The sequence below is a fragment of the Rhamphochromis longiceps genome, linkage group LG12 (genome assembly GCF_057381845.1).
Source record: "Rhamphochromis longiceps isolate RC_006_pf linkage group LG12, R_longiceps_female_GT1.1, whole genome shotgun sequence".
In the NCBI taxonomy this organism is placed as follows: Eukaryota; Metazoa; Chordata; class Actinopteri; order Cichliformes; family Cichlidae; genus Rhamphochromis; species Rhamphochromis longiceps.
Window position 1 is genome coordinate 7,741,031 of NC_140568.1, and position 23,119 is coordinate 7,764,149.

A 23,119-nucleotide genomic window follows, 5' to 3' on the forward strand; every position below is an offset into this window, starting at 1 on the left:
GATATTTGTGAAGTGGCTGTTTTTAACCCGTGTGTTTGTTATTTTGTCATCTTGTGTTTGTGGAGTCAAAATGGACCATATTAGGAGAAGAGAGTGAACTTGCTAGCTTAGCAAGCAAAGTGCAAAACACAGATATGGATACGTGCTAATTAGTGCTAACATTCAAATTAAATAGTATTAGAATAATGTTAGAATTTAACTCATCAAAATTGGAGCACAAAGTTCTTTGATGGTCTGTTAGTACTATTTACAATACATTGGTTCTCTCTTCAGGAACTTCAACTCAGACTACCTAACATGTGACTGCGAGCTGCAATGGGTCCCGAACTTCTTTCGCGGCAGTCCAGCACGGCTAGGGGAAGAAACCCTGTGTGCCTACCCCATGAGCCTGAGGGGAAAGCCCCTGCGTGGACTAAGGGAAGGCCATCTGAGCTGTGGTAAGAGCCTGGCAGCAGTGAGGCATATGAATGAGGCGGTTCACCACTTTATTTCAGAGAATGTTGCACTGTGAATGATAGCAACAGTTCACTCATTATGAAGTTCAAGCTCATCTCAGCTATTTCAAGGATTAACCGACCAAAAAAGGGTTGAACAAAATCAATCCCCGCTGCTCTGCGGGGGACATATTTCCAAAAGGCTCAGTGAGTTGTGTTGACAGCTAATCCTGTGGGTTGAATTTACCAATTGCTGCAGTCTGCATCCAGTCTGCTCTAGAACGGCAGACTCATAATAGCTTCTGTGGAAAAATGTAGCTGAGGCTTGGTAATGAGAGAGCAGCACAAGCAGTTCCGAGCGATGTGTAACCTTCACATCTGTATCTTTTCCCACCGTGTTGCTCAGATGGTCCTCTGGAGCTGCACACCATGTCACTGCTGCCGTCTCAGCGTCAGGTGGTCTTCAAAGGCGATCGGCTGCCCTTCCACTGCGCTGCTGCCTTGGTGGACAAGATGACCACTTTACACTGGCGTCACAATGGTCAGCCGGTGACCACTGATCCAGAAATGGGTGTCCAGCTGGAGAGCAGTGTCGTGCATGACTGCACCTTTATCACCAGGTGTGGTAAATAGAGCAACGCAGACAGAGTAGTAGTAGATCAGATGAGTTGTTTTCGTTTTAGTGCAAAGACAGTCCTGAGTAAAAAAAAAAAAAGGGAGAGGCTTTATTAGTTACAATACTATGTGTTAACGATGTGTTATAATGAGCTGTCGCTATCATCTTTATCCAGTGAGCTTATTCTATACGATGTGCATGTGGAGGCCAGTGGAGAGTGGGAGTGTGTGGTTTCTACTGGGAGGGGCAACAAGTCTCTCACCGTTGAGATAGTGGTACTGGAGAACAGTGCCTCCTTCTGTCCAGAAGATAAAGTTGTCAACAACCGCGGGGAGTTCAGGTCAGTTAAAGCTTTAAATATATCCTGTATATTATAATATGGAACATACGATATTAAAAAAAAGATTCAGCGTTGCCATTATTCTCTGGCATTTATCCACAGGTGGCCAAGAACTCTGGCAGGAATTACCTCCCACCAGTACTGCCTGCAGCTGCGTTACCCTTCCCTTTCTGTTGAGGGGGGCATGGAGCAGAAAAAAGCCTCTCGCTATTGTGACCGTACTGGAAAATGGGAGGATGGCGACTACTCAGACTGTCACTACACCAACGGCATCACACGTGTCTTGCATACCTTCATCCTGGTCAGTCGCAGCACTGTTACCGCCGTAGTATGTTGGTTCAATAAACATTCGCAGCATGACGTGACTCCTTATGTCCTCACCATATTTCCGCTCTTGCTTTTCAGAGGCCCATCAATGCATCCAATGTTGTCACAGTGGCACATCAAGTTCGCACATACACCCTGGAGGCTGCTGGTTTTACTGACTCGGTCGATGTACTGTACATGGCGCAAATTATGGAGAAGTTTATGGAATATGTGACACAGATAAAAGAGGTGAGGGCACTTTAAGTAAATGTAGTAATATATTCTCTAGAGTTCCTTATTAAATCTCCTTTTAAATTTCCCTGTGCTCCAGTTGTTGGCGGTGATGGTGGAGATGGGCAGTAACCTGATGCAGGTGGATGAACAGATTCTCGCTCTGGCCCAGAGAGAGAAGAGAGCCTGTAGTTCTATAGTCAACTCCCTTGAGACATTGGCTTGGTCTCAGCTACACAGTAATGCTAAAGAATTTTCCATGGTGGGAACTATTAACTGTTTTTTATATATTTATCATGTGATTTTCAACAGAGCATGCTTGCTGTGAAACCTGTGAAATCTTTCTATAGTTCATTCATGCAGTAGGAAATGCATGTGTGTGTGATTTAGAAGAGCGGTGCATGTCTTTAATCATATTTCTGTGTGAAATTGTCTGTGTAATGCAACAAAACCCATAGTAATGTTTAAATGAAAGTGTCAGGGTGTTTACCTTGCCTGGGTGACTTCATGTTTACAGATGTCTAAGAACATTGTGATGGAAGCCCATCTAATTCAACCTGCCCACTTCACTGGGATAACTTGTACTGCGCATCAGCAGCGTGAGGTGTCAGTGGGCAACCTGGGAATGGAAACGTCAGAGTCTGGCCATGAACAGCAGCTTCGCGTCCACTGTAGCACTGGTGCCCATAACACCTCTCTCAACAATTTTTTCCTAAAGGTGAGGCTTATGTATGCCTTCTTGCATCCGCCTGTTCTGTCTACTTCATTAATAACCACATCATATAGACACGGACAGTTTAGGTTTAATGAAGGATTTTGATACAATCAACATTTGCAGTTTGGCTTCTTGTGTGACTTACACCTTTTTTAATTCTCCAGAATTCTGTAGCCTTGGCCTCGGTGACTCTTCCAGCTAATCTGTTTGCTTCGGATGCTGCAGCAGACTGTAAACTGCAGTTTGTAGCCTTTCGAACAGGCAGCTTTTTTCCTTTGACTGGGAACTCGAGCACCACTACTGAACACTCCCGCAGACGCACTGTCAACAGCCCTGTAGTCTTTGTAGGCCTAGGTAAGGAAACCTTTAGTATATTAAAGAGACTCCTTTTATTTATTTATTTATTTATTTATGCATATTTAAAGTTAATGTTTTAAAGTTAAAATCATGGGTGTTTGGATGCTCTGTATGCTTAGGCATCATAATAAAACACATTAGTGTAATTCTTCTGCTCTGTGACAGCTACAAACATCATAATTATGCTTCAGGATGAACAAAGAACGAACCACTTTGCGCTTATTTGAATTAATTAAATATGAAAAATCCCTTGCAGTCAAATGGGACAGTTGCTTTCTTCACCAAACGTAACCCGGGTATAATTTTTACAGATCCGATACTGTGTGAAACTCAGTATAATGAAAGGCTACTTTGTCTGAACCACTGCACCAGAAAAACCTTGGGACTGTTCTTTGTTCGTTGCTTGTTTTTGCCTTGGCAGGTTTTTCTCTCTCTTTGCCAAGAGTCATTTTGCAAATTGTAGCGACCAATCATGAAATATAAACAAAGCCTTCAATCCATTTTTTTGCACTTATACCCCAGTTTATGTAATTGTTTTTACAAAAACAACCAGGTGGAAAGTAGAATGCATTGGGTATTCTATTCAGTAAACAGTAGGTTTTTAGTTATTTATTAATTTCATTCTGTGACAGATGGTTGCAGCATGCAGAACAATTCAGACCCCATCTGGGTGTCACTCCGCCACTTGTCTCCTGGTACCGATGCCGTGGCAGCCCATTGGAGCCTTAAGGGACCGGAGAAGCAGGGAAGCTGGAGTCAGGAGGGCTGCCAGTTGGTCCGCAGTGACAGCAACACCTCCACCATGCGCTGCTCTCTGCTTAGCAACTATGCCGTTCTGCAGGTAGGCTCAAAAATGTAATGATTCATCCAAGATCACCGTGGCTAAATGAGAGTTAACTTGACTTCTGTGGTTTCTAGGAGGTACCTGACTTCCCTAGCTCCCCACTGACTGTGAGGGTGCTCCATCCAGTGGTCTATGCCTGCACTGCAGTTCTGCTCCTTTGCCTCTTTACTATCATCATTACACACATACTGCACCACAGGTACTGTAGTGTATTTGCAATTTCTCGCTACTATTTATTTATTTTTTGCTTCATTATCTAATTAGCTTACTCTTCTCCCATAGTTCAATATGCATATCAAGAAAAAGTTGGCACACATTGCTGAATACCTGCTTCCACATTGCAATGACAACAGCGATATACGCAGGCGGCATAAGCTTAACAAGCTATCCAGTCGTTTGCCAAGCAGTAAGTTTTGAATTTCAAGTATTGCATTTTTTTAGAGGAATTTAAGATTGATGTCTGATCTGACAACATTACATGACAGGTTGGCATTGCCTTGCATTACTCCTCGCTGTCAACCCTGCTGTGGATTGGAGTCAGCGCCAGGGTGATTTACAAAGAGGCTGTGTGGAGAATGCCCCGGCAACCAGATGGAGAATCTCCTGTTCCGCCTACGCAACGACCTATGCTCAGGTCAGTGAACAAGATTCAACTCACCTTCGCCCACTTCCTTTACTGTGAGATTATTGTTTGTTGTCAATAAGGTTTATATTTTGGGCAGATGCTGTAATTCTTGTGTGTGACCACCCAAAGTGTGCACGATCAAAGGTGGTTATTGTGCCCAATGGCTAAGGGGAGGGGGAGGGGGGAAAGGGGCATGAGACCACCATAAGAGAATGAGTGGGAGTTGTCATGAATCTGAGCATATCTATCATATCCAGTATTCCCGATTTTCTTCTCTTCCTGCTTTTCTGTTCCTGTGATCTAGAGGTTGTGCTCATACTACACTGTGCCTCTGACCTCCAGCCACCATTTGTTGCCTATTCAGCCACATTAGATGAGAACATAGATTCTGGTGTCTGTGCTGACCCATGTAACACTGTGCCTACTAAGACAGCCAAAGATCATAAAGCCCTGCACATGATAGAGAGCCAGGAATACATTAAAACACCAAAAGGAAAAGAAAAAAGATCATGGCAGCCGAAGGTCAAACATGCACAAGAATCGCTTTTTATCGCATGAGTTTGATATGTGTCTCTCTGTTATTCAAGGTTCTATTTGATAGCTGATGGTGTTCCTCTCATCATTTGTGGGATCACAGCAGCTGTCAATGTTAACGACTATGGAGACAACAGCCCTTAGTAAGTGCCTCTCTTTTTATCCTTGAGCCATTTGGCCCTTGACTTTGTGTTGTTTGGATTGCTGCTGAAGCGAATGACACACAAAGATGTCCTTGTTTTGTGCTGACTCTCCTGCAATCTTTTCTGCCTCTTGCAGCTGCTGGCTGGTCCGGCGCTCCAGCCTGGGGTCTTTCTTTGTCCCCGCTGGCCTGGTGGTGTTGGTGACCTGGATCTATTTCCTGTGCACTGTTTTTCGCTTGAGGCGCCGTGGGGCCAAAGAATGCACAGGAACCACTCTGTCTTCTCCTGTGACCGAGAGCCATCCTGCGCTCGCAGGAAGTACCAGCCTGCTCTCCACAGACTCAGTGACTGGACCTGTACACCCTGTTATGTCTCCAGAGGATCAGTATTCGCTCAAGACACAGTTCTCTGTGCTGGTGGCCACCCACTTCCTGTTTGTGGCTCTGTGGTGTTGTGCAGCCATGGCAGTGTGGCTTACAGGTCACACTAGCTTGTTGTTTAGCTGTCTCTATGGGATAGTCGCAACAGTTTTGGGGGGTTTTCTGGTGGTGCACCACTGCTTCCGGCGACAAGATGTCCAGACCTCTTGGCTGGCTTGTTGCCCAGGCTATCAACGCCCTCATCCCATGTCTACCTACACCCATACCTGCACTACTGGGAGTGGGGTCCAGACCTCTGAACAGGGATCCCAGCTTTTTATCAACTGCCATCCACCTGGTGACTCTCATAATTCCTCATCAGCTAGGTCGTCATCCACACCAAGTGGGATCAGCAGCGTGGGCCCAGGGCCTTGCAAGCTCACCAACCTGCTGCAGGCGACACAAGACAATTCAAACGGCACTTCACGTGCTCCTACGGGCAACAACACTAGCACCAGTACTGACAACATCACCAAGCCTACAAACAATGTTCTGCCCACCATTAACTCTGCAGCCCCAGGACAGCCCCAGAGAAGGAAAGCGAGCAGCAGAACTAAACAAGGCAGTAGTCAATACTATCATCGGGGCGAGGGCAGAGGTCACTATCGTCTCAAAGCTCTAAGGGCTGCTGGAGGTGGGGGCAGTCTTGGAGCTTTAGGGCCCATAGGTTTAGACCACCTCAGTTCATCGCATGCTGTTTACAAACAAGCCACAAGTGAGAATGGCAGCATTCACCACAGTCTGTCAGAGAACCAGGCCAGCGTGCTGACAAACGGGAAGCGAGTGGGAGAATCAGTAGCTACGAGCCCCTCGGAGGGAAGCGATGGAGGCAGCAGCGGGAGTCGCAAACCATTCCCCCTGCTGCCATCGATGGCCAGCCGAGTGGCCATGCAAAACGCTCAGAGGCGATGTGCCAGCAGAGACAATTTAAAAGTCGCAGCTTCTGCGGAAACAAAGCGCTGCTCCTACCCTCTGAACGGCGACACCGCCACTGTGCCGGGGGCCGCTGGCCAAAATGGCAACCTGAAAAACTCTGTGCTGGAACTAGAGCAGGACATGAGTGGCACAGACCAATCACAGAGCTCTGTTGGAATGAAGAGTGGTTTGTGGAAAAGTGAAACCACGGTGTAAATTATGCTTACATGTGAACAACTATGCATGTCCTTAATGAACTCTTGAATGACTGGGTTATGTTTCAACGGTCTCTTAATAATTATCTAATTTAAGATATAATATCATGAAGGCATCCAGGACCCTAAACTGGTACTTTTGCCTCAGTAGCGTTGAGAGAGTTTGCTGTGAAATGATTTAAAAAATAAAAAAATACTAAGGCAGGTGTTTTTATTGTCATTTTCAAAAATAAGATACACATTTATCTTATAAAAAAAATGTACAAGTCATTTCTAAAATTGGCATATGATGTTGATTTTAGATGTCTAATGAAAGCTTTAATATTTTAATTGTGATTTTTCTATGCATATCAACTATAGCATGAAATGGTTTATGAGATGGGCCATTTCCAAAGTCAAGCTATATGCATTTAATCCGTGGAAAAACTTTCACCCTTATGTGCGCTTCGAATAACTGGTTGTGTTACTCATGTATGCACTTCTATGTTGTCTGCAAGTTTATGCTTCAGTGTGTGTGTGCGTGTGTGTGTGTGTGTGTGGTTGTGTGTGTGCGCGCTCACTCAACAGAAGAGGATTTGCGTGAGTGTGGCTGTACAGAATCTCAGAGTGAAATAAAAAGGCTATGCGAAACTTTTAAATATAAAAAAATGTTTCCTTTTCATTTCTATGTACTCCTATCAGCACTGCTGGAGCTTCTCTTGTGTGATAAATTCACAATATACCCACTCAGACCTTGTCTGATCTAATACCTGAATGACTGCCCCCTCCTGGATAGCAGAGGAACCTGGATTGAGATTTCCTTTAAGCTGTATTTAGCAGGTTTTTGATTGTGGAGGTCGAGCTGTTTGTAATTTAGGGGCCACCGTAGTATTGCCTTGAGTTGACTCACAAATCCAAAGCCATACTTCTGTTTTATGAGCTTTTTAATGCACTTGCAATTCAGGAAATTACATTAACAGGAAATAGTATTTCTGCTACGCACCTCATTGCCACGTTTCTCCATTGTTCTCTGGGCACCACACCCTGTGTTGTTACACTTGTTGCTGTGTCATAATATGCTCTTTCTTTGTCATATTTTATTATATAGGAGTGGTATGATTTTGTTGATTAGAAAGATAGACTTGTCTGGTTCATTTAATATCATGGGCGATAGGTATACATATAATCTTAATGTTGCCTCTCTATCAGTAACTATGCTTTTGTTAACAATTTCCAATTTGCAAGTTGCATGCAAGACAATGTCTTTATTTAAAAGGAAAAATAATCAGGGCACTAAAATATTCTGTTTAATTTCTGATGTATTTTTCTTTGTGCCAAAGAAAAACCTTTATGTTGCTGAAGAATGGAGCCACAGCTGCTTGTTGCTTGATTTCAATAATTCAGATCTTTAATTATTTATAACTGAATGTTGCATTTTGTAAATAACCCAATCGTCTTCATTTACTGAAATATCCAGTGGAGTGTACTCTATTTTGCAATTACACAAGCCTACAAAAACCCAGTATTATTGTGGTCATATGAAATATTGTGTTCTTAATATGATGTTCATTTCATTAAAGGGACATTGCCTGAAAATAATTTGCAATGGCTTAAACTTTGTTGAAAAGGGCCTGGTAGATAAATGAATTCATAGTTACTGTATGATAGGATTTTAGATGCCCTTAGATTTATGTTGCTGTGACGTAATTTCATAAGTCTTACCTGTAACACACTGTTCCCTGTGCTCCCGCAGGCAAAGAACAATGTAAAAAACAAAGTAAGACAAAAGTACATTACATTACTGGTAGTTTTTAAATTAATGACGTAAAAACACAATATTTTTTGTAATTATTTTTTGCTTAATAATAATAGTAATTTAATTAAATTATTAAAAAACATTCGTTTTAGACTTAACAAATAAAAAAAACATTTGTAAAAATGTGTTGTAAAAATGTTTTTACGTTTTTAAAAATGGCCATTTTCTGTCCCTTACAAGCACGCAATTACCAGCACTGGACTCAGTTCGGTGGTAACTGCTGACCTCTTTCAGTCTTGCATTGCGTTTCCCAGGCTAAACTGATTCCTGGTCAGTGCTTTTCAGCCACGGTTAACGGTCTGTGAGTTATTAAAGCCCTCCTCCTCTGCGATCCAATCGCTAACTCACTTTTTACAAACGACTGAAGAATTGGCCAATCAGAGAGCGATATGTAGAGTATGGGCGGGAACTCCTTACATCAGGGAAGTAAACTATTCAACTTGGCGGAAAGAACTGTGTTTATAAAAGCCTCTTGAAGGATTTAGTTGCGCTACAGTGCCCTGGTTGGGTTACCTAGGCTAATATTACCATGCAAATGTAATGTAAATGTAAAGTAAGTGTGAACTGAACTCAAATGTTATCAGAGGCTGAGGCACAGCCTTCCAAAGAGGAGGGAGAAGTATTACGACATCATACTGAGCTTCCCGAACTGAAGTCAAGCTAGGTAACCCACACCTAGAACCGCAGAGGACGCCGAAGGTGAACAACAGAGTTCAAGAAAAGGTTAACCAGTCTTCCGTTTTATTGAGGTATTTTTCGAGACAGTTCTGAATAACTTTTAGGAAGGCTTGACGGACTTTAGCGATGTCTCTGGCCGACCAGAGCCAGCAGTCGTATCCTACGAGTGTCCAGGTAACGGTGCACCAGGCTCGGAACCTGCGTACCAAGGGAAAGAATGGCACCAACGACTCCTACGCCATCATCCAAGTGGCCAAAGACAAGTTTTCTACCTCCGTGGCTGAGAAGTCTGTCGATCCGGTGTGGAAAGAAGAGGCTTCGTTCGACCTGCCGCTCTTCCACCCGGGAAACGCTGAGCGCTGTATGCTATATATCATAGTAATGCACCGTGCCCAAGTGGGGCTGGACAAGTTCTTGGGCCAAGCTGTGATAAACCTGCTGCAGCTTTATGACAACAAGGCTCGCAAAAAGACAGAGTAAGTGTCAGCTAAGCAGTTTTGGGAGGGGTTTGGGGTCTCACAGATTCCCCCCATTAGTTCTGACTAAGTATGTTTAAGTCTTCTTTTACATTTATAATGAGTCTGGGTTTTAGTGCAGCAGCAGCCTTAGAGCACTGCACAATGAAAAATGACTATCCAAATAACTTTCGTTTCAGAGCTTCATATAGAAGAGAAGAGAATAGGGCCCTTTATTGTCATTGTACATGTACAATGAAATTCTAGGTGCTCCACACAAACCGTGCCGGAATAAACTATAAATAGTCGACAGTAGGAATAAATGGGACACAGGAGAAATGTATATACAAAACAAGAGAGAAGTATACAAAAATAAGAGAAAGGCACACAGTGGAGAGCAAACTAGTTGCAAATGTAATGTAGTCTAGACCATAAGGCTAGGTTAAATGCATTGTTTCTAGGAAGAGGTAAGTAAGCTGATATCGAGTTTGTTTCCACACAGTTCTCTAGCTGGTATCTATATTCTGCTAAAAAAAAAACCGTTTCCCACTGAAGGGAACAGACTTTGAAGAAGCAGTAATCTTAATAAATGTTACAGCCAAAGTGCCACCAGTTTTACTGTGACTGGCTTATCATGTGTCACAGTGTAATTCCAGGGCTGTATATTAACTTTCAGAATCACTGGGTAGTTGGATTAGATTTTTACCTCTCAGCTGCAGACTTGAACTTTGCTTCAGCTATTCTGAGGAGGTATTAGCATACCTATTGGGCTTTATAAGTGCCTGTCTGATGATCTAGTTTACCAGCATTTGCTTTGCCCAAAGTAAGTCTAACAATTTACCTACCATTTACCACCAGATTAGCTTTTTATTCAATTAAAAGGAATTCCAGAAGAATTTATGTCAATGTTTGTTATAAAGCGGCAGCACGGCTTATAGTCACTGAGAATTACATTATGTGAAATACTCTGGAGCATCTTTTGACTTTGTATGTGTCCACTGTGAAACACAGCAGTGAATAATGTCATAGTCATTGAGTTTATTGGTTTACTGACTTTGCAATTGCAGGGCTTATCTAGACAAGTTGAGTTTCTAGACACCCACTTGAATAATTCAGTGTTCTGATGTCATATATTTTTTTTGGTTTGCTGTTAAAGATAAACATGAACGTGGGTGGAGCCTCTGTCCTCTTCCTCTTCCTTTTTTCTTTTGTGTTTGGGTTTTAAAACTATCCACTGACTTGCTTGGAAAATGGTCTGAGATCATTCTTTCCTTTGCTTGTCTGTCGTCATTGGTCCAACCCTGCATGCTTGTGGGTTCACTTTTACTTCACAAATTATTTTAAGACAATGACAATCACTAATGCTTGATGGTGGAGGCATGCCTTAAAATCACTTAGCTTTTGTTAATCCTGAGCATTCCTCAAGACTAGCTTAAAATATGTCTGTTCACACCCAGACGCATTACATGAATGGCGCTGACATGGGTGTAACGTGGGTGTAACGTGAATCCAAACAGAGCTTTGCTTTAGAATTGTCAAATTGGGTTGGACACCCTCTTATGTAAAAGCAATGTTAAAAATAAAGGTGGTTTATTTTAGGCTACACTGGTAAAACTTTCCCAGTAACTTTGAAGTGACCTTTGGTAATGAATGAGTGAGGTAGCGCTTGCTACTTCTTAGTAATCACTCACCCCGGGGGCAGCCTAGATTATGGTGCTGGAATGACCTCATGCTCTTTGTTATTGTACCACCATATTTGAAATGTTATCTTTTGCTTGCTCAGGTTCTTTTTCCATGTTCATGCCAAAGTTCATTCCCTGCTATTTCCATTTCATAACTGAGCTCCTTCGTTCTCCTGCCTTGTCCTGCTCCTCCTGTTCTGTAAGATGCAGTATGCGTGCAGGGGTATTGGATGTTGCTGGTTTTCCCTTGAAGTATCTGGTGTTAGATTACTGCGCTGCTCCCCTGTTGTGGTGATACAGGGTGTGACACCGAAGGCTTTGTTTTCCAGTTGAAAGGGAACCTGACACTTTTCCTCTAATACAAAACAGTTTAGCGAGATGAAATTAGGTTTTAAGGCCAGACATCAGATAGATAGATATCAGTTTAACAATTTACTTGGACTTACTCATCTTTGCAGCTCCATTGGAGTGCATTTTTTTCTATGAATGCAAGTTTTACTATCTTAATATACCAGATTGTTTTAAATGTTTTGGGTTTTTTTCAAAGATTCCTCTAAACTCAGTTTTTCACAAGTAGGATATTGAGCTATACTGCATTATGAATGATCTACAAGTAATAGTTATTTTTGCACCGTATTGTCCTAAACCCAGTGTTTATTGTCTCAAAGGACAAAGCAGGAAATTCCAGCCATTTGAAAGCTTAAACTTGCAGGTGGTTGAAAGTTCTGCTGAAACACTCACTGAAATGATTCATTTAATTTATTGTCCAGTTTCCAGGTAATCCGTTTCGCCTTTAGATGTTATTTATGTAGGTTTTAAATTTTAAAAATGTCAAACAGTCCATTAATTTGTCTCTGCAGAGGCAGTAAGGACAAGATCTTGGATAGATATACTTCAACATGGAGAGCATGACAGGGCGAACACTCAAGATAAACAAATCACAAACTCAAACAGAAAAATCATTGTATTTACAAATGCCTCCTCTCAGCTTGGGGTCCTGGATACATTAGAGTAATCTACAACAGCGGTCCCCAACCCCCTGTGAAATGTATGGTTTTCAGGGTTTTTATCGGTTTTCAGTGTTATTTTGTTATCGTTTTTATCGTTAACTCTGTTTTCCTGGGACTTTTCACGTGTGTTATGAATAAATCTTCTTTTTTCAGTACCAGTACTAGTTTTATTTTGTTGTATTTATCCGCGACACCTTAAAGGCCGGTCCGTGAAAATATTGTCGGGCATAAACCGGTCCGTGGCGCAAAAAAGGTTGGAGACCGCTGATCTACAACATATTTGTGGTGGTACCGCTTTTGTTTTTGTCTTCTACCTTCCCGGTGCCTGAGACATTAAAAAGTGGTATCGACTGTTCTGTGTTTTGTTGCCTGGAGCTGAAGTCTCTCGTCTCTTATAAAGACTCAGTGGGCAGTGAGGAGGTGGTACACGCTGTGCCCAGCTGAAGTGGGTACTCTGTTTTTAGAGTTCTTGATAACTGTGCTTGTTGGTGTGATTGCAATCAAAACTGTTGCAAACAAAAAGAAACAAATAATAAGAGTCTTCTAACCTTTTCAGGAGCTCCCATCTACCACTGCTATGCAGAACCACAGCACACTTATTGGGCTAATATGAGTTGTTTAGAACATACATAAATGAACAAAGTGCTAAAATTAACATTTTAATCTAAAAAGAAAATAAAAATATAAGTAAAAGCAATAACCTTGATAAAAACATGGTAAAACAGACACTAAAAAGTATGCTTGAGAAGAAATTGAGATAAATGGTCTGGAGCTAGTCGCTGTAGTGCTCTGTATGCAGTCATGAGAATTTGAAAACAAATTCTTCAATCAACTGGGAGCCAGTGTAAAGAGTATAATATAGTGGTAATGTGAGCTTGCTTGCTGGGACATGTAAGGAGTCCTGCTGCGGTGTTTGTACATTATTTGGAGGCAATTTTTGTGGTACAGCTTGTCGCATTCACTAAGTCCAGCACGAAAGTTGAGTGAAAATAGAGTGGTCTCATTTTTTTAAAAGCATTTTACACTTTTCATTTTGCTTTACTGTGAAATGTAACAAAATGATTGTTTCACTACTGTAGTTATGACTTTACAGGACAGCTTTAATTTTCCATTTGTATATTTATTCATATTTAAACTAGAGAATATGGTCTATTTTTTTTAAGTCTCTGTTCCAAGTTACGAATCCTGATCCATTTGTAATTTGTAAAGAAAAACCAAGTGGAACATTTCAGGCTTTTATCTTTAATAGTTTTTGAGATACTCAAGCAGAAGGCTCACAGTGATTTGACATGAAATAAACCAGTGACTTTTCTACTTCTGTTTTAGTACCAGTAAGGATATTAATGAAAAAAAAAATCATTTTATTATATACATACCCATCATTTTTTGCTAACTATACAGGGAAGAAGAAGAGAGTACGCCCACAAAATATCAGATGTGCTGATCTGAACTGTATGACTAATATGCATACTTCAGTATTTGTGTATTATTTGCATGTCGTGTGATCGTGGCAGTATTGAACAATTTTATCAGCCGTTATCAATTTTCCTCGTATTGTGCAGCCCTAATGCAGAGGCAGTTCCCAGAGTAGGACTCATGTGTTCAGACATATGAGTCACAGTATTTTGCAAACAAAGCGTACAGGAGAATTTCCCATCCATGTGAAATATGACGCCCAGTAACATCAGACTTACCTAATGCTGACATCAGACTAAACTTTCCTAAAGATCATTTTTAACATGGCTGTATGTGGAACAGTAACAGCCAATTGTAGCCTATCTGTATGAGATTGTTTTTATACTTCTTTGTTTTTTATTGGCTGAATCATCCGTACTGGCTGGTGTTGGTTCACAAGATAAGGATGTTTGTTAATCATTACACATGAAAGGGAAGCTATTGACAGTTAACAGAGGGAACCTGTCCAGCAAGACCAGTGAGCTCATGCGTCAGGGAGGAGGCTTTATATGCATGTGCAAACAATACAAAAGTTGGAACAGCCTGACAGCTTGTTAGTACTCGTGTTAATTCATATTGTTTTCGTAGTCCTCTTGGTGCACGCCCTGTTGTTATTGAAGACAAGAGGACAAAGCTGTTTCTTGACTGACTTGTGAAAATGTTATCTCCGTACCCTTGTGCCTCGACTCGGCTAGCGATTGTTTGCTTTGGCATTCTTGGTTTAGAGTGGGAGATGAAGAATGTTTGAATTAGAGTCAGCTTAAATTTAATTATAACACACTTCACACACACAGGGAGGTGCCGTGAGGAATGCTGTTTCACTCCCATGCTTGTTTCCTAGCTGTTTTTCCCTACAGCAGACTATCTGCATATCTGCTGCATGACAAATAAATGTGCTGGCTGTGAACTTCCTTTAAATTGCAGTTTGGTGTCAGATTAGGACTACACAACGTTTTGGGCGGAAATAGATAGCTTCAGAGACCTCAGTTTAAGTCATGCAAGGACAGACGGAACTTTAATAAGATTCACAACATGTTGCACGAATGAAATCAAACTGTGACCTTTACCTCATGTGAAACGGTCAGAGGAATGTACTGTGAAACAAAAAGGTTAAAAAGGGGAAAGGCTTGACAAAATGGGCGCGACTGCTGAACTATTAGTACATCTAATAATAGCATGGTTTTGAGAAAAACCTTTAGAGCCCTTATAATGTCTTTGTTTTAAATTATACAAATGGAGAGCAACAGTATGCAGTGGCACTAACTGCGTGTTTTGGCTTGCTTTTAAACGGGCCTCTCCAGAACACTCTTACCTTTCCCTTACAGAAAATAAAAGCTGATCCTGTGCAACAGAGAGGACATGATGGGGGAGCCTGAACAAAGCTGCCGTTGGCATGGTACTCCTAACAGGAACTACAACAAGCTGTACAGTATAGACACCTGTCAGTCTCAGGTTAACAATCGGCAGACAAATGCCAGCAGGGCTGATGTATTAGACGTCACAGGTGTTAGGAATCTGCTCATTTTGGTTCAGTTTTTTTTTTTCAGTCAGATATTTATTCTTCAATGTCTTTCATACATAAAACGTCATTTAAGCCCTGCATTCAAATTATTGTATAAAAGAGTAATGTCATGACCAAAAGCAGGTTTTTGAAAAGCAATGCACACTCCAAAATTACACTGAAAAACTGCAGGACATTTGATAAGCCAAAATCAAAAAACATTTTCAGATTTAGCTCACGTTATAATCACAATAACAATTGTCAAATTGTTGAAACCATTAACATTTTTCATGTCTAATGCATTGTATCTGGGAATTTTGACGTGATGGATTAATGAGGCCTGTAACAACTAGAGTGTTTTCTATATGTTTAAAAATCTATTTGTATATAATAATTTTCAGTATAATTTCCATCACATTTTTTTATTGTGAGAAAAAGATTGATAGTAATTACATAAAACAAATATAGTTAACTCAATTTGCACTTTGTAGCAGTGTTTAAGAATAAGAGTGGTGACTGTGGAGGCAGCATTAAAAAATCTAAAGTAGAAATCCTGAGAATAAAGTTGCAATAGTAAATCAACCTGTGTTACAGAGTTTGGGGGATTTAAGATTTATTGTTTACATGTCTCAATTTAGGGCTGTTCGACATAATGATATATATCGGATGACGATATAAAAACGTCTATCGTTTCATTTTACGCTATCGTTTGTTTTGTGGTGTCGCAAAATAAACTGTTTATGGCAATATTTTCTCATCGTTTTGATGGTGACTGTAGTGGCTATATTAATTTCTTAAAGTTCTCTCTTTCTCTTATATTTTATGTAACCACACTACGGAAGGACAAGCGCCTGTTTTTATGCGTTGTGGTTAGCAACAACGACGATAACAACATCGCGTGTCCGCGTGTTTATATTCCAAATAAATCTTTCACAATAAAGCTCAAGATCCTGTTGAGACTTTTCAAAGTAAACTGAATCACGTGAAAGAGCAGATTATTTACGGATGAGAATTAAAAAAGAGCCACCAGGTGCTAAAAAATAAACCTTAGACTCAAACGTTAGAACAGGCTTTTCCCCACAGCACGCTGTGTAATAAATACTCACAAAGAAAACAGCGGCTGTTACAACTTATGTCTAAAAATGTGTAGTTTCATGCATCGGTTAAAACATTCGACTCCAGCTACATGACGCGCAGCTGGAAACACTTCCCGCAAGACGAGCTGCCCGAGAGTCGCAGAATTTACAGAAAATGTTACATTTTTGTGATTTATATCGTTATCGGACGATAGAATTCTTATATCAGGATATGAGATTTTGGTCATATCGCACAGCCCTATCTCAATTTTTTTTTTTTTTTAAGGTTCAGGTTTTTGTGTTTGTGTGAATCTGTGCATCCTATATAAAGATAAATCATATAAATAGTTCTGAAACAAAAGTCAAATCCTGTTATCTTCCGATAACTCAGTTTTAACACATGATTCATTATTTCTGACATTTGCAGATGGTTCAAGCTGGTGGACAAAACGGGAAAAGAGGACAAGGCACGAGGAGAAGTGCTGCTAGATATCCAGTTTATGAGAAACAATATGTCAGCCAGCATGTTTGACCTTTCCATGCAGGACAAACCACGCTCTCGCATTTCCAAGATAAAGGACAAAGTGCGAGGGAAGAAAAAGGATGGTTTCTCCGACTCGGCCTCAGCGATTGTGCCCTCTGTCAGCCAGGTCCTCACAGACAGTGAGGGCGAGGCTGACGCGCAGTCACTTAACCAATCTCCAGATGAGAAAAAGAAATCTAAGCTCAAAAAGCTCTTTGCCCCCAAATCAAACTTGCAGCGTAACATCTCACAGTCCATGTCCACACTGGGGACGCTGCCTGAGAAGAATTCATCTCTGAGTGGCAGCCGCTCATCTGGTCTCAATGTCAACTCTCCTGATGGTAATTTAACCTCTGTTCTCTGTTTATTGTTTGCTGTTGCCAGCGCAAGTTGCATAAGTTGTTTTGCATGTCAACAATGACATCATGCCTCACTGTCTCTCTCCCCGCAGTTAAGAAGAAATTCAAATTGGGACACAAACGAACCGGCAGCTCTGACAGCAAGGTGTCTTTGGGTCCTTTCTCCCTGCTGGGCCGCTCCAAGCAGAGCAACAGTGACCTGAACAACCTGTGCATTAACGGCAGCCATGTGTACACAGAGGAGACAGAACCCAAGAGTGGATCTACTCTCAGTCTAAACAGCTCTGGTCGAGGCTCTGTGGAAGATGTCCGCAAACACACTTCTGATCTCTCTGCAGATGCTTTCAGGAGTGTATCTGTCCCATCAACAGACAGAGCATCACAAGAACAACAGCACCATCAAGAGGAGGAGGAAAGAAGGCAAGCAGAAGAAAGGCTTATAGCAGAAGCAAAGAGGATTGAGGAAGAGGAGAAACACAGGGCACAGCTCAAGAGGCTGCAGGAGGAAGAGGAGCGTAGACTGCAAGAGGAACAGGAGAGGAAGAGACGCTTCCTGGAGGATGAGGCCAGGAGGAAGAAACAGATGGAGGAGGACGAGAGGCGAAAGCAAGAAGAGCAACGCAAGATGATGGAAGCAGCAGAAAATCAGCGGCTTGAGGAGGAGCGTCGTCGAGCAGAGGAGCAGAAACGTCAGGAGGAGGCGTCCATGAGTGACAGACTGTCGTCCTTGTTCGGGATGATCAAGAAGAAGGAGGAGAAAAAGGAGGAGGTACAGCTGCCCACCCCAGCCCGTACTTTGGATGCGCAAGATCCCAATCAGCCTGTCTCCCGTCATTCCACCAACCCATTTGAGGACATCACCCTCAGCTCAGATGTTTCTCTAAGCAGCAACGTCAGCCCAACCGATCATCAGAAATCCAGCAGCAAGGCACAAACCCCCTCTGCCATGGTCTTCCTTAACCGCACCGCAAAAGTGTCTGCAGTCAAACCCAGGTAGGCCTTTTTCTCACTACATTGCACAAAGCACACTTAACCATACAGTCTGCACTAAATATGTCATGATGTCACGTGCTTCTGATTGGTCAGTTTTGCTGTATATTATGCCTTTCAACACTGAACCCTGGAATTTACACAACCTTCTTATCTGATCTTGCTTTTGTCATGAGTTACTCTTAACTCCATCCTCCGATGGCTGACGAACCTGTGAAACCGGTTTGGTTTGTACCGATGACAATGAAGGTGGGGTTTAAATCTGTAAAGATGTTGTGGAACAAGTTGTAGGCTGAACAAAGTTCATAAGGAGCGACTGAGCCATAGTGCTGCTTTCTGCGTGAATGTCGTGGCTGGTTCGATTTTCTTTTCTTTTATATTGTTTTTAAGATCTTTTTTTAATATCATTGTTTGTGTTCTGGATCGGACTGGAATTCTTAGATCTGGATCATAATGGTAGGTGAATGACCTTTTTATTGCTGCTGTTGTTGCAGTAATCTTTGATTTCCAAAATGTTTTAGAGATTTAGGCCATGAAAGATGGCCTTTAAATTATGTTGCAGTGTTAGGCCTGCATGGAGTGATCGAAGTAGGATGATGTTATTGTTGTGTACAGTCATTAGAATAAAAGAGCGACCGTAAAATGTGTAAATATCAGCAGCTTCCTCTCATTGAATAGTGGACCATTTTATGGGAAAATATTTTGTTATACTAGCGGCTTGTTTCAGTACAAAGGTGGAACAGTCGATAAATCAAAGTGAAGAGTTTATTGATTAGTGTTAAACAACAGCTACATTATATGAGCCAGTACATGGGGAATGTAGTTACCTGCTTGTTGAGATGTTATCTGCTTGTTATTGGTGACGGTTTATACACTGGTGAAAGTGTGGGTGCCAGTAATGACCTGTAGGCCTTTGTTTTCACTCCTTGGCAGATTGGCTCAATCTTTGGAGCCTGAACCTGCTGACTTCCAAACCCCCAGTCAGCTGTCTCCTTCCCCAGCCAACTCTGAGTCCATCCTGTCCAGAGTCCCATCTGGGTCCCCTGATACTTTCTCCAGCCTCCACTCATCTTTAGCTCCAAGAAATAGCAATCAAAGCCCACCTAGTTCTCCCCGTGGCAACACAGAGAATTTGTCATCTGGATCTGAGGGGTCTTCACCCACCATGGCAGATCAGAACAGAAGGGCCCTCCTACCACCCACTTACAGGAACCAAACCAGAGGAAATCTTACTCCTGTCAGAGAGATTCAAAACCCGGCTTATGAAGAGCCAGAAGAACCGCAACCAGGCAAAAACTCTGTACCACTTCCAGATTATGAAACCCTCTTCCCTCAGAGGAGACACGGGGTGAAAGGGCAGCCTCGATGGGATAATATAATTGCTGAGGTCAATCAGAAACACAAGAGTGCACCTGCACTCTTGGGTCCTGAGATGAGTGTGGACGGTCCATTGGAGCATACACCAAGTCCTAGGTCTTCTGTTTCACTGGAGACTCCTAACATGAGGCTTTCCCAAGCTAAACCTCAGGAGACCAAACCTGTGTCAACAAAAAAAGCACCAGCCCCGACTCCTCCTAAACCAGTGACATCTCCACTTCCACGATCAGCAGCAGATTCCAGTCAGAAACAAAGCCCGAGTGTTTCTCAACAGTCTTCAGTGACACGTAGTCAACCTGCATCCCCAGCATCAGTAATATCGGACACTTCAAGCAGAGTTACGTCAGGAGATGGTGCAAGAAAGGTGCTGCAACCTTCACCCACACCTTCACCCAGAACACCAAGCCAGATGGACTTGAATACACCACCTTCAAGTGATCAAAGCAAAGAACAGGCCACCATGAACAAAGAAGCACCCACAGCTAAACCCAGACAAAGGGTCAGTGTCAACGAGCTAACAAAGGAACCACAATCTGCTGTGAACGGTAACATCCCAAAAGTATCTAATTCAAGTATGAGCAGCACGGACAAAAAGTTAAAAGACGGCTTTGCAGAGGAGGACCCATTCCCCAGTACTCAGCTTCTTTCCAGAGACCCATGGACGCTGCAGAAGGAAAACGGTGATTCACTTTTTACTGGCGATGCTAGTAGGAAGGAGGCGACACCTCGAGATTGGGGAATGACAGCAAGTGACTTTGATAAAGTTTTTGGTCAAGAAAAAACACCAGATCCTTTCACCAGTTTTAATGGCAGTGATCTGAAGAAACAGAGTGAATACAGGAAAACGGATGATGAGTCAAAACTAGACAGTCCTGCTTTCCAAAGAAAGAATTCACAAAAAGGAAAGAAGAGCCTTCCATCCACAACTCCCACACAGCAGATAATACCCACTGCCACTCAAGGTTTCAGAGATATCCCACTGCTGCTTCCCAATGATGGGAAAACACAGAGCAGTTTCAGTGAAGGAGAGGATCTTTTTGGAGACCGATCTTTTTTTCAAGCTTCAGAGCCCCTTCAAGTAGTTATGGAGGAACCAGAAATCTTGTCTGGGGGGAAGGAAACTTTGCGAGCGATGGTGTCACCATCTGAGGTTCAGCCTGTCAGTACTCAGAATAGCAATGGAAGCGGGCTAGCGATAAATTCACGCAGGTGAGATTGACCAGGCTATTTTCAGAGTTAGCCTTTGATGAGGGTTGAGCTTGATTCAGTTATGGTGGATCACACGTGGTGCTGTTATACTGGGAGGCGAATAAGTCGCTGGGATTTATCTTGTGGTGTGGCTGTTTTCCAGGCTGTGATTTCTTGGAAACTTTCCTCACACTTGATTTCAATCTGAATGTTGAATATTGCACTTCAAATGCACTTTGAATACGATAGAAATGATTATGGAAGATGATAAAACACATCATTTAATTGTTTTTCTCCTACACAAAATATTTCTTAATCATTTTCTGTGGGGTTTCTGTACCTCTTCTTCTATTTACTTAGTAAACTATCAGGCCTTACAGTAACGTAATGCCTTTATTTACAGGCCTCATCCCGTGAAGCCTATGAGCACATCAGAGAGCCAGAGCGTCCACGCTATGAAAGAGATAAAGGTCCGGGACAGCACACCAGCGAAGATAAAGGTACTGTCATACTGGTATAATGTACTGGCACGTAAACACCGTTAACCTGACCGGCTTTTGCTGCAGGAACAATTCGTGCCTGGATAACCTAAAATCTCTTTTCCACTGTGCAACATGGTCTGCACTGTGCTCTTATTTACAAGGAGTAGCATGGAAAAAAATGCCAGGTGGTGCTATGAGACGATTGGATTTTACACATCTAAGATCGTCTGGCAGTCTGCTCTCAAAGTGCTTTTAGAAACTTTCTCAAAAGTTCTTCTTGTCTCTCTTTTCTTTAACTTGGCAGATGGTGATGATATTAATTATTTTGTCAGAAAAGTAATGGAACTTTTATATTCCAATTTCTTTGATTTGTTTTTCTTTGTGTGCTTAAATGAATTCCTCAATATGTCCTAATTTAAAAAGCATTCACCAAATTATCTTTTTTTTCATTCAGATGATGGACTCTGTGGAAAGTGGACCGTACACTCAGCTGACTCAGGAGGAGCTGATCACAATGGTGGTGAAGCAGCAGGCTGACCTTACCAAGAAGGACGCCAAGATCGTTGAGCTTGAGGAATACATAGACAACCTGTTGGTCCGTGTCATTGAGGAGAAGCCGAGTATCCTGTATGCCCTCAATGCTGCCAAGCCAGTGTAAAGGAATGTAAACAGGACTTAATTCTGCTTCCTGTTTGTGTTTGTACTGTATTATAAGACAGTGTCTTAGAGCATATGCACTTTTTTAACTTTCAAACAAATAGATGCTGGAGTGTAAAAAGCAAGCAGAAAATCTTTATATTAAAAATAAGAAAAAAAAAATGTTGTCCCGACACTAAGGTACTGCAACTTATTGCAAAATATACTAATCATTATAAATAATGAAAACTGGATTCAACTTTTATTTAATAAAGTAGTTTTTTTAAGTCTACACTGGGCAGTCTCTAAGTTTTGCTGTGTAGTGAATAATCACTGAAATCATTCATGTATGTTGTCTTCCTCCACTAAAGTCTTTATTTTTGTTTTCTTTGCCTCATCTTTTTGAAAGCATGTATTCTTTTAACCACTTAACAGCAGTCATTATATTGTACTCACCACATATGAATGTCACCTGGATATCCAGTCCTTAAAGACACTGTGCCTATTGTTGCTTCAGAGAGGTCTTACATAGAAAACCAGCATCGACTAAAATAGAGCAGCTGCTATGTTCTCAGCAGATTTTGAATCGTATACCGAGTTAAGCAATTTTGTCTCCATTGTGCTCATAGTTCAAATATTATGCAAGTTATACTACAGTTTCCTGTTCTCCTTAAATTAATTAGAATCTTTGAGCACTATGATGTGTTTTGTTGTCTTTTGTGAAGTAATTTAAAAATCAAGATCAGAGTAAAAGACTTGTTTTAGTAAGTCGCCTTGTCTCTGTTTGATCTTCACTAATGATGCCTTTACAAACTAAAACTGTTTGATGATAGCATGGCAGTAATGATAGCAATATTAATCAGTATGTCTGTCCAGACTTGTGCCTTCCAGACCTTCTTTTCATGTATGATCTGTTGTTTTTCTGGAGTGAGAGCTCACTGCATGTACAGTCTGATCTATCCAGTGTTTGTAATATTACAGCTGATGTAAATGCCTGAAAACGCTGTGTTTATTTTCAAATAAAGACACTAATTATGCCTCTGGACTGTGCATGTGGTTGTTTACCACCATTGTGTGTTTGCAAGTAATATACAACACAACTAAATGAAATATTTACATAATAATTATTTAGCTCTCAGCGAAGGTTCTAATTGCACTAACAATTCCAGATGTTCGGTGTCTTCCAATTTCTGGCAGGTTTATTTTTATGCTTCTTAT

The 23,119-nt window shown here is 41.6% G+C and overlaps 2 protein-coding genes across 2 annotated transcripts in view; both read left to right on the forward strand.

The window, feature by feature from the left end:
- LOC146656777 (adhesion G protein-coupled receptor A2-like) overlaps positions 1-8,262 on the forward strand; it is a 39,760-nt gene extending 31,498 nt beyond the window's left edge. The window contains exons 6-19 of the mRNA XM_085424553.1: positions 274-437; positions 841-1,054; positions 1,226-1,390; positions 1,493-1,691; positions 1,796-1,945; positions 2,028-2,189; positions 2,445-2,645; positions 2,807-2,996; positions 3,632-3,840; positions 3,918-4,042; positions 4,126-4,249; positions 4,329-4,477; positions 5,056-5,145; positions 5,282-8,262. Of these exons, the coding sequence (XP_085280679.1) occupies positions 274-437; positions 841-1,054; positions 1,226-1,390; positions 1,493-1,691; positions 1,796-1,945; positions 2,028-2,189; positions 2,445-2,645; positions 2,807-2,996; positions 3,632-3,840; positions 3,918-4,042; positions 4,126-4,249; positions 4,329-4,477; positions 5,056-5,145; positions 5,282-6,695 (3,556 nt within the window). The 3' untranslated portion in view covers positions 6,696-8,262. The remainder of the gene's footprint in view (positions 1-273; positions 438-840; positions 1,055-1,225; positions 1,391-1,492; positions 1,692-1,795; positions 1,946-2,027; positions 2,190-2,444; positions 2,646-2,806; positions 2,997-3,631; positions 3,841-3,917; positions 4,043-4,125; positions 4,250-4,328; positions 4,478-5,055; positions 5,146-5,281) is intronic.
- Positions 8,263-8,898: 636 nt separating this feature from the next.
- On the forward strand, positions 8,899-22,944 carry LOC146656778 (uncharacterized). Its single transcript, XM_085424554.1, has 6 exons — positions 8,899-9,643; positions 16,774-17,210; positions 17,321-18,221; positions 19,152-20,804; positions 21,187-21,283; positions 21,720-22,944. The coding sequence occupies exons 1-6, from the start codon at positions 9,294-9,296 to the stop codon at positions 21,921-21,923; spliced, it is 3,642 nt and encodes a 1,213-aa protein (XP_085280680.1). The 5' UTR covers positions 8,899-9,293; the 3' UTR covers positions 21,924-22,944.
- The last annotated feature ends 175 nt before the right edge of the window (positions 22,945-23,119 follow it).

What these genes read in the sequence shown, in the direction of transcription:
- LOC146656778 (XM_085424554.1), top strand. Translation starts at nt 9,294, where the DNA reads ATGTCTCTGGCCGACCAGAGCCAGCAGTCGTATCCTACGAGTGTCCAG. An exon ending in AAGGCTCGCAAAAAGACAGA is followed by an intron (nt 9,644 to 16,773) that starts GTAAGTGTCAGC and finishes TGACATTTGCAG; the next exon opens with ATGGTTCAAGCTGGTGGACA. An exon ending in CTAGCGATAAATTCACGCAG is followed by an intron (nt 20,805 to 21,186) that starts GTGAGATTGACC and finishes CTTTATTTACAG; the next exon opens with GCCTCATCCCGTGAAGCCTA.